Raw genomic sequence first — 16,953 nt, forward strand, 5'->3', positions numbered from 1 at the left:
CCCAGCCCTCACATCCACAAAATTATTAACTTTATTCTGGGGGAGAGAAATGAAAGTTTATATAAATTCATTTCACATTTTAAGAGGTCTGCAGTATTGCAAAGTTGTGACTGAGAGGTTATGTTGGGGGAGGGGGGCGATGACAACTTCCTCATTGGCTCAAGGGGGCGATTCGTTCAAAAAGGTTAAGAACCACTGTTCTGAATGATTGTAAATTCCACGGTCTATTGTCACAGGCCACATTGATGGAGTTGGAGACATCCCATTTAGATGGTTTATCCTTGTCTTGTGAATTTGGGCATTATAATGATGATGATGATGATGATGATGATGATGATGATGATGATGATGATGATGATGATAATAATACAGTTGGGAGGGACAATAGAGGTCATCGAGTCCAGCCCCCTGCTCAGGCAGGAACCCTACACCATTTCAGACAAATGGATGTCCAGTCTCTTCTTAAAAACTTCCAGTGTTGGAGCATTCACCACTTCTGGAGGCAGGTTGTTCCACTGGTTAATTGTTCTAACTGTCAGGAAGTTTCTCCTTAGTTCTAAGTTCCTTCTCTCCTTGATCAGTTTCCACCTGTTGCTTCTCGTCCTGCCTTCAGGCGCCTTGGAGAATAGCTTGACTCCCTCTTCTTTGGGGCAGCCCCTGAGATATTGGATCACTGCTATCATGTCCCCCCTCGTCCTTCTCTTCGTTAAACTAGACATACCCAATTCCAGCAACCGTTCCTTATATGTTTTAGCCTCCAGTCCCCTAATCATCTTTGTTGCTCTTCTCTGCACTGTTTCTAGAGTCTCAGCATCTTTTTTACATCGTGGTGACCAAAACTGGATGCCGTATTCCAAGTGTGGCCTTACCAAGGCATTGTAAAGTGAATATAGAATGGATTACGTTTGCTGTGACAGACATTGTGGCTATAGTTAAAACTAACCATGAATCTATCTTGTATCTTTACACCTTTCAGGCGTTATAAACATTTCAGGACCTAATTTGGAAAATCGGAAATGTAGTTTCATTGTTTAGAACGTACCTCTGGATCTAGGTCATCAAGGACATTCTCCAGCTGTTTGAGTTCATCCTCAGAGAGTTTGTTCAGAATTTCATCTTCGTTGATATTTCTGTATTTCTCCAGCTCTTTCCGGAATGGCACTGACATGTCTCTCAATCACGTCCCGTTGATGTTTACTTGTCAATCATTCACAAGACAGTCTTCCGGATTCCTGGAAGAAAGAGATATGATCAGTTCTCTGATAATTTACAGCAGGGGTAGTCAACCTTGGCTCTTTTATGACTCGTGGACTTCAACTCCCAGAATTCCTGAATCAGCCATGCTGAGGGGAAAGGGAGAGGTTTCCAAGCTGAGCCATGCTGGCTCAGGAATTCTGGGAGTTGAAGTCCACGAGTCATAAAAGAGCCAAGGTTGACTAACCCTGATTTACAGTCATTGCATAAATGGCTTATTGGTGATGTTTTACATGATATGATTCATGATACAATACAGAATCTTAATATCTGCTTGGTGCTTTCAACTATTAAAAGTACTTCACATATATTAGTTCATTGTAATCCTTGTAACAATCCTGTAAGGATTATTAGCGGCCTCTCGTGAAGTTTTCATTAGAATAGAATAGAGCTGGAAGGGACCTTGGAGGTCTTCTAGTCCAGCCCCCTGCTCAAGCAGGAGAACCTATACCAATGATGGCAAACCTTTTAGAGACCGAGTGCCCAAACTGCAACCCAAAACCCACTTATGCATCATTGGGTGCCGGGTGGGTGTGGCCCATTGGGTGGGTATGGCCATAGGGTGGGCGTGGCTGCGGTGGTAACAGCAGACTAGGTGGGACTAAAAAGTTCAATCAATCAATTCCAACTTTGCAAGATCTTTTTTTTCCCCGTGAGAAGTTGAAATTGACTGATTGATTGAACCTTTTTTTTTTTGCACACGGCGGTGGAAGCCTAAAGCGAAAAGGTTTTATAAAACCCAGCTGAAGGCCTAGGACTGGGGCAACGGTGTGTGTGCCCACAGAGAGGGCTCTGAGTGCCGCCTCTGGTACCCGTGCCATAGGTTCGCCACCACTGACCTATACCATTTCAGATAAGTGGCTGTCTAGCCTCTTCTTAAAAAGCTGCAGTGGTGGAGCACCCATGATCGGTCTGTGTTCAGAAACATTTAATCTTTGATTTTTTTTCTGGCCCTGCCTTTTTGCTTGTCCTTTGACTTGGCGTGAGCTGAGTGTTGGGTTATCCCATGGCCCAATCACAGCCATTCACAGAGCATCTCCTGTGTAATGCCTGCATCTGTGGAACTGGAATGAATGAGATTTACCCAGGAGAATTTCTTCCCACACTTTTCTCAAGGTTAATTTCTCCATTCCAGCAAAAGATAGAAAATATTTGCTGACCTGGAAACTATTTTGAGTTTGTGCATTCAAGTTTACAGCGCTGTTTACCCATTGGATTCATTTATTAAGGTCTGCACACAGACTGACGCATTAAGGTTATTGATGATGAATTTCTAAATCCTAACAGTGAGACAAGAAGTATTATAAATTTGTGTGAGAAAGAAAGAGAGTCGTGTTTATAATTGAGATCAGTTTCCTCAAAATTTTCGTTTGCATACTTGACCTTGTTTCTCAAACATGTTTTCCACCTGGGGGGGGGGAACATTCTTATATTCTGAGCAAAGTTATGAAATATTACCTTCACTCTGACTTAGCTTCATGATCTCATCTAGCAATGTGATTGCACTGGTTGGAGCGCATGATTCTTAAACTATGTGGAGATCCCGTTGTACTACTATTCGTCATTCTTGGACTGCTTCTGGAACCTCAGCAATATGACAGAACTCACCCATGTGACCCCTTTGTTACCAATATTTTGTTTTCAACATTTCAACATCTCAACACTCCCAAGAAACAGATGATGACTCAAAATAAAGACATACTTTGGCATTCCCACAACGCTTCTGATATAGTGTCACTCCGAGTACAATTAATATATCAACCCTCCTTGGAGAGAGTTAAACATTGGCTCAAAAAACGACTCTTACTGCTCAGTTTGAAAAGTTCCCAATGGGATACATCAATTCTGTTTTTTGAGCACAGTCTTGAAAAACAATTTTATTGGGCTTAATTTTTTTTCCTTACTAAACATTTTTTAAACATGAAGATTCTATTCTATTAAAAGAAAACGATCAAACTGGGCTTGATCCTTGTTGTCATGTTCAATAGATGCTTTTCTGATCATTTGATGTAATTGCACGGTTATTTGTGCACATCAAGCTCACTCTTGCTTTGATCTAGAGAAGATTAAAGAGTGGAGGAAAGAAGGAAAATATTCCACTTTTCTGTGCCAAAAGAAAAAAAAGGAATTAACAGAACTATACAAGGATAACATTTAATGGGCTTGGTCTATCCATAGAAACAACCTTTCTTTACTTGTTACTTTAGCCCAGTTGCAATGAGAAATATTGTTTGGTTATTCTCTTTATGGAAATATGGAAAATAGTCACAGAAAGCAAGATTTTTCTCTACAACCTTCCCAGAATTGGCATCCCANAAAAAAAAGGAATTAACAGAACTATACAAGGATAACATTTAATGGGCTTGGTCTATCCATAGAAACAACCTTTCTTTACTTGTTACTTTAGCCCAGTTGCAATGAGAAATATTGTTTGGTTATTCTCTTTATGGAAATATGGAAAATAGTCACAGAAAGCAAGATTTTTCTCTACAACCTTCCCAGAATTGGCATCCCAACATCAGAAGCCATCCAACCAGATTACGGTTGAGGTGCACCAAACTTGGGGCCTTTTAGATGATTCCCAACTGCAACTCACAGGTGACCTGGCTAGCATGTGCAGTAAAGAGAACTGCTAGGAGTTACTATTTAGCATCATTTGAAAACCCAATTCCTAATTTGTAGCAAAGAATATAAAAAAGTCAAGAGTGCACTGATAATAATCAAACCAGTCACCTCTGTCTTGATGTACAGTATCCTCTTCCACATATGTTTGCAGGCCAGTTCAAAAGACTGGGTGTTCTCAGCTCTTTCTATAACCAGAGTAGGGAGACCAAGTTAAAGCTGGGTCAGAATTAGGCTGCATGCATAGATTCAAATCCTCACTCACTGGGTAACTTTGGATCAATCACTTATTCCTGATCACTCGCCTTACACAGGATTGTTGTAAAGAAAGAAACCAAGAGAAATAATTTGGGGAGCACACTTAATATTTCAGTGCCGGGTTCATGCAAAGAAACTATTCTGCCCCATGTAAATTGGTCTTTTCAGGGGCAATCCTACATTCTCTTCTAGATGCTCCTTCCATAAATTGTTTCTCTTCAGAAAGAATCCTTGATTCAGAAAACAGCAAACTCTACACTTCTACCAAGGTCATAAACCGATAATCACTTTTTTGAATTCTTCCAGGAGAAACTCTCCATCGTGCTGTTTTGGATACATTTTTTCTCTTTCTTTCTTTCAGAGATAACATTTCATGGGAACCAAGAATAGCTCTATAAGAATAAAAAGACATGTCTTGAAGAATATATAGGGCATTAATAGTTGTGATTCTCCCTCCCCTCCCCAGTTCTAACATACTGAAATCTTTTGATTTTAGAACGAGAAGAGATTTTAGAGGTCATCTATCCTGACTCACTGCTATGCAATAATCTTGCCACAATGGTTTTTCCTATAGAAAGACAAACTCTGCTTAAATCCCTCCCAACTATTTGGGCAGACTGTTTCCTAAAGCACTTCATTTCTGCATTGAACCATTTTTACTCTTTGATCACATTTTTCTATTATTTAGCTAAAATAGTCATTTTTGCAATACCAAGCCATTGTCTCTAGTTCTTTCCCCTGAAGCAACATTTAATTTTTTTTTCATAATAATAAGATTAACTACCCATCTACAGAGAAGACAGCAGTGTGCCAGAAATTATCTATAGCCTGATGAGTAAAAAAAAAGTGCGAGCTTAGAGCAACATACCTAAATATAGCTTTTATCCCACAAACATGCCCAAAAAATTCAACAATGGGTGTGCTTGTAACAAAAATGCTGCAAACCCAGCATTAATTCTTCAATCATAACTAACTGATGGACATTTGTGATTATTTGCAGGTTGTCTGCAGGGTGTGGTCAGAAAGGTCAGTATGATGGCTGCAATGATGCAGTTGAAGCTTTGTCTATTTTTTGTGTTTGATACATATTTTTTAAAAAGGCAGAATGTTGATTGGACACTCATGACCACCATCATGGTTTTTTTTTTAACCATATTCTGTGGGTAGCCCTGATTTTTTGCATGTGAGCTTTCCATGGTGATTTGCAACCACTGTTGAAAGGCTAATTTTACCTTTAAATTTACACAGTTAGGAAATAAGGACAGCCAGCAGAGCAATAGATAAGGAAGAGGTTGCGTTTGGAAGCATATCCATTGCTCACAAAAGAGCCACGTAAATCCATCTTCCAATCAATTCCCTGAAACTCTGAAGTATGATTGATAGATTAATGAATGAAGTATTGGGCCTTATTCAACAAATGAAGGTTATAACCAGCTATGCAGGCAGTGCCTGTTTCCCTATCCAGATTCCCAGGATTTAGTTTTTCTTTTTAATCTCTTTTAATTTAAGCTTTTAAAGTTTCTTCGAACATGCTTATTTTGGCAGCCACATCTGGCATGGTTGCTCTTAAAATGTACTGATTATACAACTGCAGCTGGCTCACGGGGAAGCGGTGTCATCTGTGGATTTAGAAAGGAGATGGGACAAGAAAGTGAAGTTAGCCAACAAGCGAGTCTCTTTGAGTCCTTTTTGTTTTAAATCAGGCATCTTAACCGAATCCCCTGGTTTGTTAAATAATAAACAAGCATGCAAGACGAAAGACGAAATTAATTTTTTAAAAAGAAAATAGATTTATTTAATGACATCCAATGTACGGAGAATTACATATACCAACTAGCCCAGGGCTCTTCACGCTTGACTCTTTTATGACTTGTGGACTTCAACTCCCAGAATTCCTCAGCCAGGCTGAGGAATTCTGGGAGTTGAAGTCCACAAGTCATAAAAGGGCCAAGTTTGAAGAGCCCTGGGCTAGTTGGTATATGTAATTCTCTATGCACAAAGTGGAAACAAGCCACAGATTGTTTCAAAGTGACTTAATAAACCACAATGAATAGTCAGTCGTTTTACCCAACACACCCATGGTTGAATCAAAAGCAAACAAGTCCTGTTGTGGGTCAAACAAGTGGTGTGGACGCTGAATTTAAAGAGAGGAGATTCCAAGGAAGGCATCTGTGTTAAATCACAAGCCTGGACGCAACTTGGGAGCGATCCTGGGGGGGGGGGAAACGCATTCTCATCGTCTGAATGGGGGTACGGAATATTAAGTCCACTCTGACATAGCTCCATGACCTCATCGTGTGCCAATCGGTATAGAATCTAGATTCTATACCGATTGGCACACGATGCCACTTCACTCACTAGAGTTCCTGATTCTAAAAAGCTCAAAATCTCATAGTTCAGAGATAGGGGCACAAGCTAGCTTAGGGGCTGCGTCCATCTCCTGAAACCAACCTCAAAAGAGAGAGAGAGAGAGAAAAAAAACACCTTGGCTGCCATCTTAGACCTGCTTTCTAGGAAGCCAGAACCTTTGGAAAGAAAACAAACCCAAATTTAAAATCAAAATCAAAATCAATACACTGCACAAAGGGGGAATGTTTCCTGCAGCGCGAGCACATCTGCTGCAGGAGGGATCCATTCCCCAAATGATCAACTGGAGTTAGGAAAAGCGACTTCCCCTCCCCACCTTGGCCCCCTGGGGAGGGGACGATGGGAAGGGTTGCTCTTCTGCATTCCACACACTCATTTCCCGGGGGATCGCGGTCGGGGTGGACCTGAGCCGTTGCCCCAACCCAGGTCCCTGCAGCTCAAACTAAAGGCGACCCCCCACACCCCACCCACCCCCCAAAATAGCCACCCAGGAAGCCGCATAGGCGGGGGCAGTTCGGAAGCAGCGTGCCCTGGCGGGACATCCTGCTCTTCCCATCCCATCCGTCCCCTTCCCCATCGATCCACCTTTCAGGAATGGGTAAGTAGGAGACCCTGTCGACCAAGGCGCTCGTTTTTCACAACATTTGGCGATGCTGGCAAGACGCGGGGCGGATCCTCCGATGCGTCCCCCCCCCCCGCCTTCCCCAGCCAGCCGGCCAGCCAGCCAGCCACCCATCGCTCATCCGCCCCTCTCCGGGCAGCAGCGAACGGCCCGGGCAGCGGAGCATCCAGCAAACGGCGTCCCCCCTCAAGGCGCTTGGGCACCGGCCGCCGCCTCGCCAGATCTCCAGGCTGGAGGGCGCGGGATGCCCTCGCCTTCTCCCCCGCAGCTGCAGCATCCTCGCTGGAGAGCGGCGGCAGGCAAGGAGCCAAGCGACCCGGGGAAGCGAAAAGGGGGCGATCGCAGGGCTTACCCAGCACCGCCGCCGCCTCCTCTCCCTGGCCGGGGAGGGAGGCCGGGCCGACCGTCGGGAGTGGAGCGGGCCAGGAAAGAGGCGCGCGAGGTCGGCTCGGTCGGGTCGCGCGACAGTCTTCTCCGTCCCGCGCGACCGGCTTCGTTTCGGCCGGCGGCGCGTCCGAGTCAGCGCGACGGCTCGTGATACCCCGCGCATCAAGGTCCGCCGACGGTACCATTGCGAAGAGGGTCCGTGGGGTGGGCAGGGGAGAGGAGGGGAGGGGGCGTTTGGCGCTACTGCAGGCCCTGCAGCGAAGAAGGACGGACGGACGGACGGACGGAGGGCCCTGCTGGGTTAGCGGCCCGGGGAAGCAGCGGGTTCCTCTCCCGCGGGATGCAGGGCGCCGGCACCTGTTGGCCAGCAGCATCTCCTCCTCCTCTTCCTCTTCCTCTTCCTCCTCTTTTGGGTCAGGGCAGACGAAGCAGCCTTTCTTCCCAAGTCCCAGAGTTGCTTTGGCTTTGCAGTCCAAACCTCAGTGGAAGCCAGAGACTCGCTTTGCAGACTTTGAGCTGGAGTTGGGAGGGCAGAAATCACGGCTTACTGGGTTTGAAAGGGCATTGCCAAACCCGCCCCCCCAAACAAAAAATCAACAACCTTGTCTTCCCAAAAAATAGTCCGATCTCCACCCCTTTCTCCCCAACTGAATATTGAGTTCAGGCGTTAAAATGCCTTTCATCCAAGTATTTCATTCTGGCACGCCAAGTTTCCCTATCCCGTTGTGTCTCTTTGCATTATTATTATTATTATTACTGATTTTATTTGTCCTCTCTTTTATTATTTTTGCAAAGAACGCAAGGCAGTTGTCACGCATACCCAACACATCTTCCTACTCCTGGTTTCCCCACAACGACAACCCTTGAGGTGAGTTGGGCTGAGAGAGAGTGACTGGCCCAAGGTCACCCAGTTGGCTTTCATAATAATAATAATAATAATAATAATAATAATAATAATAATAATAATAATAATAATAAGAAGAAGAAGAAGAAGAAGAAGAAGAAGAAGAAGAAGAAGAAGAAGAAGAAGAAGAAGAAGAAGAAGAAGAAGAACAACAACAACAACAACAACAACAACAACAACAACAACAACAACAACAACAATAACGATAAAGTTGGAAGGGACCTCGGAGGTCATCTAGTCCAACCCCCTGCTCAGGCAGGAAACCCTATACCATTTCGGACAAATGGCTGTCCAGTCTCTTCTTAAAAACCTCCAGTGTTGGAGCATTCACCGCTTCTGGAGGCAGGTTGTTCCACTGGTGAATTGTTCTCACTGTCAGGAAGTTTCTCCTTAGTTCTAGGTTGCTTCTCTCCTTGATCAGTTTCCACACATTGCTTCTTGTCCTGCCTTCAGGCGCTTTGGAGCTTGACTCCCTCTTCTTTGTGGCAGCCCCTGAGATATTGGAACACTGCTATCATGTCCCCCCTAGTCCTTCTCTTCATTAAACTACTAGACATCCCCAATTCCAGCAACCGTTTCTTATATGTTTTAGCCTCCAGTCCCCATGGTCACTCAGATTCTAACTTGATGACTTAAACCCAGAGGTGTCAAACTCGCCACGTCACGTGACGTGTCACGGCATATCGTGACTTTTCCCCCAATTGCCGGAGCAATTGGTGGGCGTGGTTTCGGCATGGTGCATCTGGCCCGTAGGTTGACAGTTTGATACCCCTGACTTAACCACTGGACCAAACTACTACAGCTCTGAAAGTTAAATGAGACCGTCAAGTTGAAATTCACCATTGCTTCTCAGTTGGCGATATGCTTATCACAGATAAGACTCTGAAGCAGTTAGGTGGTGAGTCATGAAATGTTTAAGTCCCTAAAATTTAGTATAAATGATAAACAGAATGCTTTGTTGTTGTTAGTTGCGAAGTCGTGTCCGACCCATCGCGACCCCATGAACAACGTTCCTCCAGGCCTTCCTGTCCTCTACCATCTTCTGGAGTCCACTTAAGCTCATGCCTCCTGCTTCAGTGACTCCATCCAGCCACCTCATTCTCTGTCGTCCCCTTCTTCTCTTGCCCTCCATCTTTCCCGGCATTAGGCTCTTCTCCAGTGAGTCCTTCCTTCTCATTAGGTGGCCAAAGTACTTGAGGTTCAACTTCAGGATCTATGCTTACAAACATATGTCCCCAGAAAAAAATCCCCTGGGCTTTGTATCTATTGTGATGGGATACAAGTTCTTTGACAGAGCGATTGGTGGAACTTAAGACACAAAGCTTTAAGAAACACCAATCTAATGAACTGCTATTCTTTCTATCTTTCTAATTAGCAGTCCCACTCAATTCTTTTATTTAATATTTTACAATAAATTACAAGTAGGCAACGTTGCAACAAAATAAATTGGTGCAAGAGTACCATTTATTTCCTTAAGAACATACTTGATCAGGAGGGTGAACTCTGATGCTTGTGTTCCTGTTAATGCAGGGGTTAAGGTATTTGGCATGCAAGAATTATATGGTGTTATGGTCATATGCAAATGAGATCCATCATCCCCATTCCTCAGACTGAGATTTAATTTAGATAGCTCCCCGGAGGCAGCTAAATCCTGAAATAATGACTACAGCTGAGTTCGCACCAAGAGAACATCCCCAGGGCAAACTCAGAAACAATGATTTATATAAGGCAGATTGCAGAAAATAGGTTAAGGGAGACAGATGGGGCACTCAGGAAAAATATTACCCTCCCCTTTTCAGTTATTCCTTATCAATTAGAATGAAAACATGTTAGGTTTCCTTAATTAGAAGGAACATTCAAGCAATACTTTTGCACAGATTTATCCGTGTCATGAAGATTCTGCAAAGATCTTATTGCGTTCAAGTAGCTAAACTGGAAATGTTCTTACCTTACCAATCCATTCCTATTGAGTTTTAAAGTCTTCTTTGTTAATCTTAGTTACTTGACTACAATTAATAGTAATTGATGCCTGGTCAGTTTCTGATACCCATTTAACCTTTCATACAACAATGGGAATCTGTGTATTCACACTTCTATGATAATGTGACTCATGTTTTGGGTGTTACATGAATTCATCTGCCTATAATGGGTTCCCCAATTGTAGTTAAAGAAACTGTGATTTAGTGCTTTTAGTGGACCTGGTCTATAGCTTTTTTATTTGGCTCTGACCTCATTGCTTTCTCATTTTTCTTTCTTTCTGAACTCACAACAGGACAGCTTAAAGCTCTGCACTGAGTAACAGTGTTTGAATCTGATGAAAGGAAATACCTGTCAATAAAAGCTTTTACTGTAATACAAGGCTTAAAGGCAATAAAAGAGTAAACGGGCATCTCACACATCTTCAGATGCCTATTCCAATCCTCATTTGGCACAGAAAATAGATTCTAGGCCTGAACCCAAAGGAAGATGGAGATGCATAATTAAAATTAAATCCATTACAACAAAAAATGTAGGCTGAAGATTGCACAGCAAAACTGCAGTCATTTAAATATGAGCCAGCAGTGTGCTGCAGCTGCCAAAAAAGCCAACACAGTGCTAGGCTGCATTAACAGAGGGATAGAATCAAGATCACGTGAAGTATTAATACCACTTTACAATGCCTTGATAAGGCCACACTTGGAATACTGCATCCAGTTTTGGTCACCACGATGTAAAAAAGATGCTGAGACTCTAGAAAGAGTACAGAGAACAGCAACAAAGATGATTAGGGGACTGGAGGCTAAAACATATAAGGAACGGTTGCTGGAATTGGGTATGTCTAGTTTAACGAAGAGAAGGACGAGGGGGGACATGATAGCAGTCTTCCAATATCTCAGGGGCTGCCCCAAAGAAGAGGCAGTCAAGCTATTCTCCAAAGCGCCTGAAGGCAGGACAAGAAGCAACGGGTGGAAACTAATCAAGGAGAGAAGCAACCTAGAACTAAGGAGAAACTTCCTGACAGTTAGAACAATTAACCAGTGGAACAACCTGCCTCCAGAAGCGGTGAATGTGCCAACACTGGAAGTTTTTAAGAAGAAACTGGGTAGCCATTTGTCCAAAATGGTATAGGGTTTCCTGCCTGAGCAGGGGGTTGGACTAGATGACCTCCGAGGTCCTTTCCAACTTTATCATCATCATCATCATCATCATCATCATCATTATTATTATTATTATAAATTTTGCTATTAGCCCCTGGACTTCCCCAGGGCTAGTCCATAAAACAGAATGCCCACCAGATGTTTCATTGGGCTAGGCTTTCATACCCTCCAGGAGAAAAATGTCTCCAGGAGAAAAAAAAAAAGACAGGTCTTAGTCTCTGTTGGATTAAAGATGAACTGATGCCCAAAAACAGTTCTTTTCCCCAAAGCATTTATACATCTCACACAGAATTCTGAAGTCTGTGGAAGACTCATCAGCCATGCGCATAAGAATGGCAGAATTACAGTATGTTCAGGACAAGGTTATCAGGCAGTTGTGACCACCGAGCAGAACATACAAGAGCCTTTGTTAACACAGCAAAGTAGGCTTTCCAACATGTGAAGCGAAGAAGCAATATTTAGCTGACTCTGACAGTTCTCTAAAAGCTGACTTGGATTGGAACTGGTTAGTAGTTACAGAAATCCCAGAACTGTCCTCCTGAAAAATTGAAAACAACCCCCCTCAAGGCAACGGCAAACTACTTCTAAAAGTGACGAGAATGTATCCACAGTCACCAGGAGTTAAGCTCAACTCAAAGGAGATGTTATACTTTGTTTTTACTAATACAGTACCATCTAAAACACAGGGCAACATGTGGAGTCAAGCTATTCTCCAAAGCCCCTGAAGGCAGGTCAAGAAGCAACGGATGGAAACTAACCCAAGAGAGAAGCAACCCAGAACTAAGGAGAAACTTCCTGATGGTGAGAACAATTCATCAGTGGAACAACCTGCCTCCAGAAGTGGTGAATGCTCCAGCACTGGAAGTTTTTAAGAAGAGACTGGACAGCTATTTGTCTGAAATGGTATAGGGTTTCCTGCTTGAGTAGATCCCTTCCAACATCACCATCATCACCAACATCATCATTATAGATGTTGATGAATTCCTGTTCCCATCACACCCAGTTGGCATAGGCTACTTTGATTTAAAGGAAGAGTATTACTCCAGATAGTTGGTATGTATGGTTAACTAAGTCTATTACTACCAATTTGAATCACGGAAGGAAGCCAACTGTCACCTCCTCTGTCTATTCCTTGAAGCAATCTCTTAAATGCACAAGACATTTCCCAGTGTAGTAGGGCAGCAACATTCAAAGGCATTTGGACTTACCAGATGAAAGATAAGCCCAGCTCTTAGCAGCTTTGTGTTTCCGGAACTATAATCATACATAAAACTAGTCCGGTAAACATCAAACTAGATCTTCCACTATCATTGAAGTATAATGAGCCATGCGTTTATTTAATTAAACAGGGTGCCTCTTTAGAACAAGGCATTATAAATAAGCTAATTATAAGACGCATTTTGCAACACGTCGTCTAAGATTAATGCTAAGACGTTCATCTTATTTCTATCCCTGCTGTAAAAACCACACAGTCATCAAAGGCTGGGTTTAATTGAGCTCCACTGGTCCACTTTGAACCTCGAAATACACTCAGCTCTGGGTTCCTGCTGACTAAATAGCACCTATGCAGAGCTCCCAATGTTTCTCTGTCTGTCTAAATACAGAAGCTACCATCACAGTTTAAAGAATCCATGCTTTAGTCGTGCAACGTTTGAATTCCCACAGTGTTTCTGTGATTGCTTGTCGAAAGACGAGAGGCTCATTTCTCAAAAATTATGCCTGATGAATGAGGCTTTGCCTGTTGGAGCAATTGATTTAATTCTGTCTCCTTCCTTGACAGAAATCATTTTAGGATGGAATTTTATAGCTAACAGTAAAAAAAACCTCCTTCCTAAAATCGGTTTTAGCTGCGTAAATCAAGCAGGAGAAAGACACCCGCCTTTATTTTCTGTTGTTATGAGAATGGTGCTTTCCAGGTCTGAGCCCCGATTTGTGATGAATAACCAAATAATATTTACTGTCTACCTTAGCATAGACCTCCAGTGAGGATATGCTCCACGCATTGGTCTAATCCTGAGTTGGAAGCATTTCCAAGCTCGCACCATTCACATCCTGCACCATTTTTTGCAGATCCCAGGTGCTACAGCACATAGCATGCGCACACAGCAGTAGATTTCCCACGAAAACATTTAATTTGGTCTTTTGGACTACCCAAACAGTTCCCATTTCTCATTAGAACAGCGATGAGCTCACAGATGTTTTAAAAAGTCTGCATTTTTTTCCAGGCTTGCTAAAGCTTTTAAATTTCTTTCTTCCGTCCTTTCAGAAGCTGAGTTTTCCCTCTGGGGAAGGACCTGTTTATTTTCAGCTCTGTTGGAACCTTGGCTGAAAATATTAGCCCATTAAGAAGCCCTACTGAATTCTAATGGACTTCCACACAATGGCAGCCACCCTCTGAACACACAAAGGTCCCCCTTCACTTATGCCAGAGGCAGCGTGCCAAGTGTTCTCACCCTGCTCACTCTCATTTTCAAGTGAAACTCACACAATCATTACACTGTCCAAGCTGCTCAGCGGCAGAAAAAGTGCAGAGATGCTTAATGCATGAACAACAACAACAACAACAAAAAAAGAGCCCCCAGAGAGCTTTGTCTTTCACTCTGGGCTTTGGTTTAATGTGTTGTATAAATTGAGCCACGGTGGGTTGTAAACAATGGTTGATAACGCAATGTATGGACCAAACCACTGAGATTTATTTAGCGGTAAATATATGTAGAATGTTGAGAGCCAGGCTGATGTTTCTCTCCCGTTTCTTCTCTTAAAATTGATCTTATCCCTTCTTTTCTATTGGTTTCCTCTGTTGAAGTTACTTCCTCTGAGAATGTGTGTATGTAAGACCCTAACACTGAAACAGATCTTGGAATGATTTCTTAACTGCTTAGTTAGACTATTTGCACCGAATATGGCACCCGTGTATGCAGGTGTCAAAGAGAGTCAGTTTGATTTAGTGCTGAGGGCACCAGGCCAAAAATCGGGAGACCCTGAGTTCTAGTCACGCCGTAAGCACAAAGTCAGCGGGGTGATCTTGGGCCAGTCCCTTTCCCTCAGTCCTAGGAAGGAGGCAATGGCAAACTACTTTTGGAAAAAGCTTATCAAGAAAACTGCAGGGACTTATCAAGGTAGCCTCTGAGAATCAGACACAACTGCACCAAAAGGGAAAAAAACCTGGAATAGTCAGCTTAAATTGCAACCCATTGCCTATACTCAAAGTCACTTCTGTTGAAGAAAATGAGACCAACATCCAAATAATCTTGGATGGAAATGTGTTGTGATTTGCATACTCATGAGCAGCTAATTGTCCAGTTGTGCTCTGATGTTCCATATAGCAACTATATACATAACTTTGTAGCATCAAACTTGCTTTTCGCCTCCGAACACATCAGCAGCTGGATGATCTTTAGGCTTTAATCCAGCCGTATCATAAACACCTTCAATCGGTGTGTGTGCCACCTGCTCTAGCATATGTTGGTGAAACATGGATACTAATCTCACAGCCGATATAAAAGCTACAAGTGACCAGTGCTTTCTTTGTAAAAAAAAAAAAAAAAAAAAAAGGTGCTGGAACTCACACACGTCATACAACCCCGCCTTGCCTACCCTACAAGGTTCCATCCAAAAAAGGTGCCGGAACTCCGTTCTGGGCATGCTATGACAAAAAAAGCCCTGCAAGTGACACAAAGAGCCAAGGAAAGATATGTGCTCAGCATAAGACAAGACAGAAAGACCCGCACATGGATTATAGAACAAACAAAAGTATACAATATCATCAAGAGAGAATGGAAAAGAATTGAAATGGAAACGGGCTGGTCACATCGCAAGAAGAACTGAGGGCAGGTGGACCAAGGCAGTCATAGAATGGATCCCACTTGATCAAAAGCATCCACGAAAGAGACCTAAAACAAGATGGAGTGACGGCATCAGCAAATATTCTGGACCCAGTTGGCAAAAGAAAGTTCAGGGCCGCATTGGTTAGAAATATGCAGAAGAGGCCTCTATCCAGCAGTGGACAAACAATGGCTAAAATGATGATGATGATGATGATGATGATGATGATGATGATGATGATAAACACCAGAAATACCTGTTGTTGCCTCTGTTCTTTCCTAATATGGTACTTCCTGGAAGATGAGTCCCCCAGATTGGAAGGCATTTGATGAACAGATTAACATTGACTTGGTTGTGAGTGTCTATTTGCTTGTCTTGGCAAAAGATAGCATGGGTGGCCAACGGACCGTACTTAGTCCAATTCCTCATTAGTGACCATTTGGAAAGCGGGCTTCCTAATGGAACTGCTCATAGCATCATTAGGATGTGCAAGCCCCATCGCCATGAGGGTTGCCTGGTTACTGGACCCATTTTTGGAATTTGCACACTACGTGGGACCACAAACTCTGAACGAGCTGCAAGCCAGGTTTGCACAACATGCTAAACTGCACACAACTAACGACAAGGAAGATTCCATTAAGGCAGGGGTCCCCAACCTTGGGCACTTTATGATTTTTGGACTTCACTGGCTGAGGAATTCTGGGAATTGAAGTCCACAAGTCATAAAGCGCCCAAGGTTGGGGACCCCTGCCATACGGGAGAATATTTGTAGCTCAAAGTCGAAATGAGGGGTCCCCCCCGAGCTTGTTTTCTTGCAGGCGTTTCACTACCCAACTAGGTAATATCATCAGTGCTAGTCAAGGGGACTAAATGAGGAAGACTAAAAAATAACCAAGCTGATCTCTGGGGTAAAGGCAACCACAAGGTTTTTGATGAAGCCTGCCTGTGGCACGAAATGGGGAGGGAAGGGGGAACACGTGAAGTCAGCTTGTCATTACTAGTTGCAAGTCATTCTTGAGGGGGAAACGCAACTGCTATATTTCCACGACGTGAATCTGGTTTTTCCTTGGCAGCGTCACAGGAAGATAAGCAGATTCAACATGGTGCAACTGCCTTTCCCCAGGGGTAGGCAAGCTTGGCTCTTTTATGACTCGTGGACTTCAACTCCCAGAATTCCTGAGCCAGCTTGGCTGGCTCAGGAATTCTGGGAGTTGAAGTCCACGAGTCATAAAAGAGCCAAGCTTGCCTACCCCTGGGCCCCTTTCCCAACCCAGTGGCTCCAGATGGGTTGGGGCTACAGCTCCCATCATCCCCGGCCAGCCCGACGGAGGCTTGTAGAAGCAGAGCGCCTCCTCGCACCCGGCGGCCACTACCGTTAAAACAAGAAAAAGCTGCGATGAAAGGGGGGGAAAAAAAAACAACCAACCCTCCCCGCGCCCCGTCTCTTTGCAAAGATCCCGCCCGGCTCGAACGGACTACAGCCGGAGATCAATGGCGGACTACATCTCCCAGGAAGCCACTCGGCGCCTCCAACCTATCCTTGTACCCAAGGGGAAAACGCGCAGGCGCAGCAGCCG

The 16,953-nt window shown here is 43.7% G+C and overlaps 1 protein-coding gene across 1 annotated transcript in view; it reads right to left on the reverse strand.

Annotated features, from left to right (window-relative positions):
- LOC107288772 (tropomodulin-2) overlaps window positions 1–4,053 on the reverse strand; it is a 19,760-nt gene extending 15,707 nt beyond the window's left edge. Inside the window, exons 1-2 of the mRNA XM_015817459.2 lie at window positions 3,988–4,053; window positions 1,043–1,232 (exon numbers count right to left, since the gene is read on the reverse strand). Of these exons, the coding sequence (XP_015672945.1) occupies window positions 1,043–1,168 (126 nt within the window). The 5' untranslated portion in view covers window positions 1,169–1,232; window positions 3,988–4,053. The remainder of the gene's footprint in view (window positions 1–1,042; window positions 1,233–3,987) is intronic.
- Window positions 4,054–16,953: the final 12,900 nt, after the last annotated feature.

This window comes from Protobothrops mucrosquamatus, unplaced genomic scaffold (genome assembly GCF_001527695.2).
Source record: "Protobothrops mucrosquamatus isolate PMUCROS unplaced genomic scaffold, P.Mucros_1.0 scaffold_8, whole genome shotgun sequence".
NCBI lineage: Eukaryota > Metazoa > Chordata > Lepidosauria > Squamata > Viperidae > Protobothrops > Protobothrops mucrosquamatus.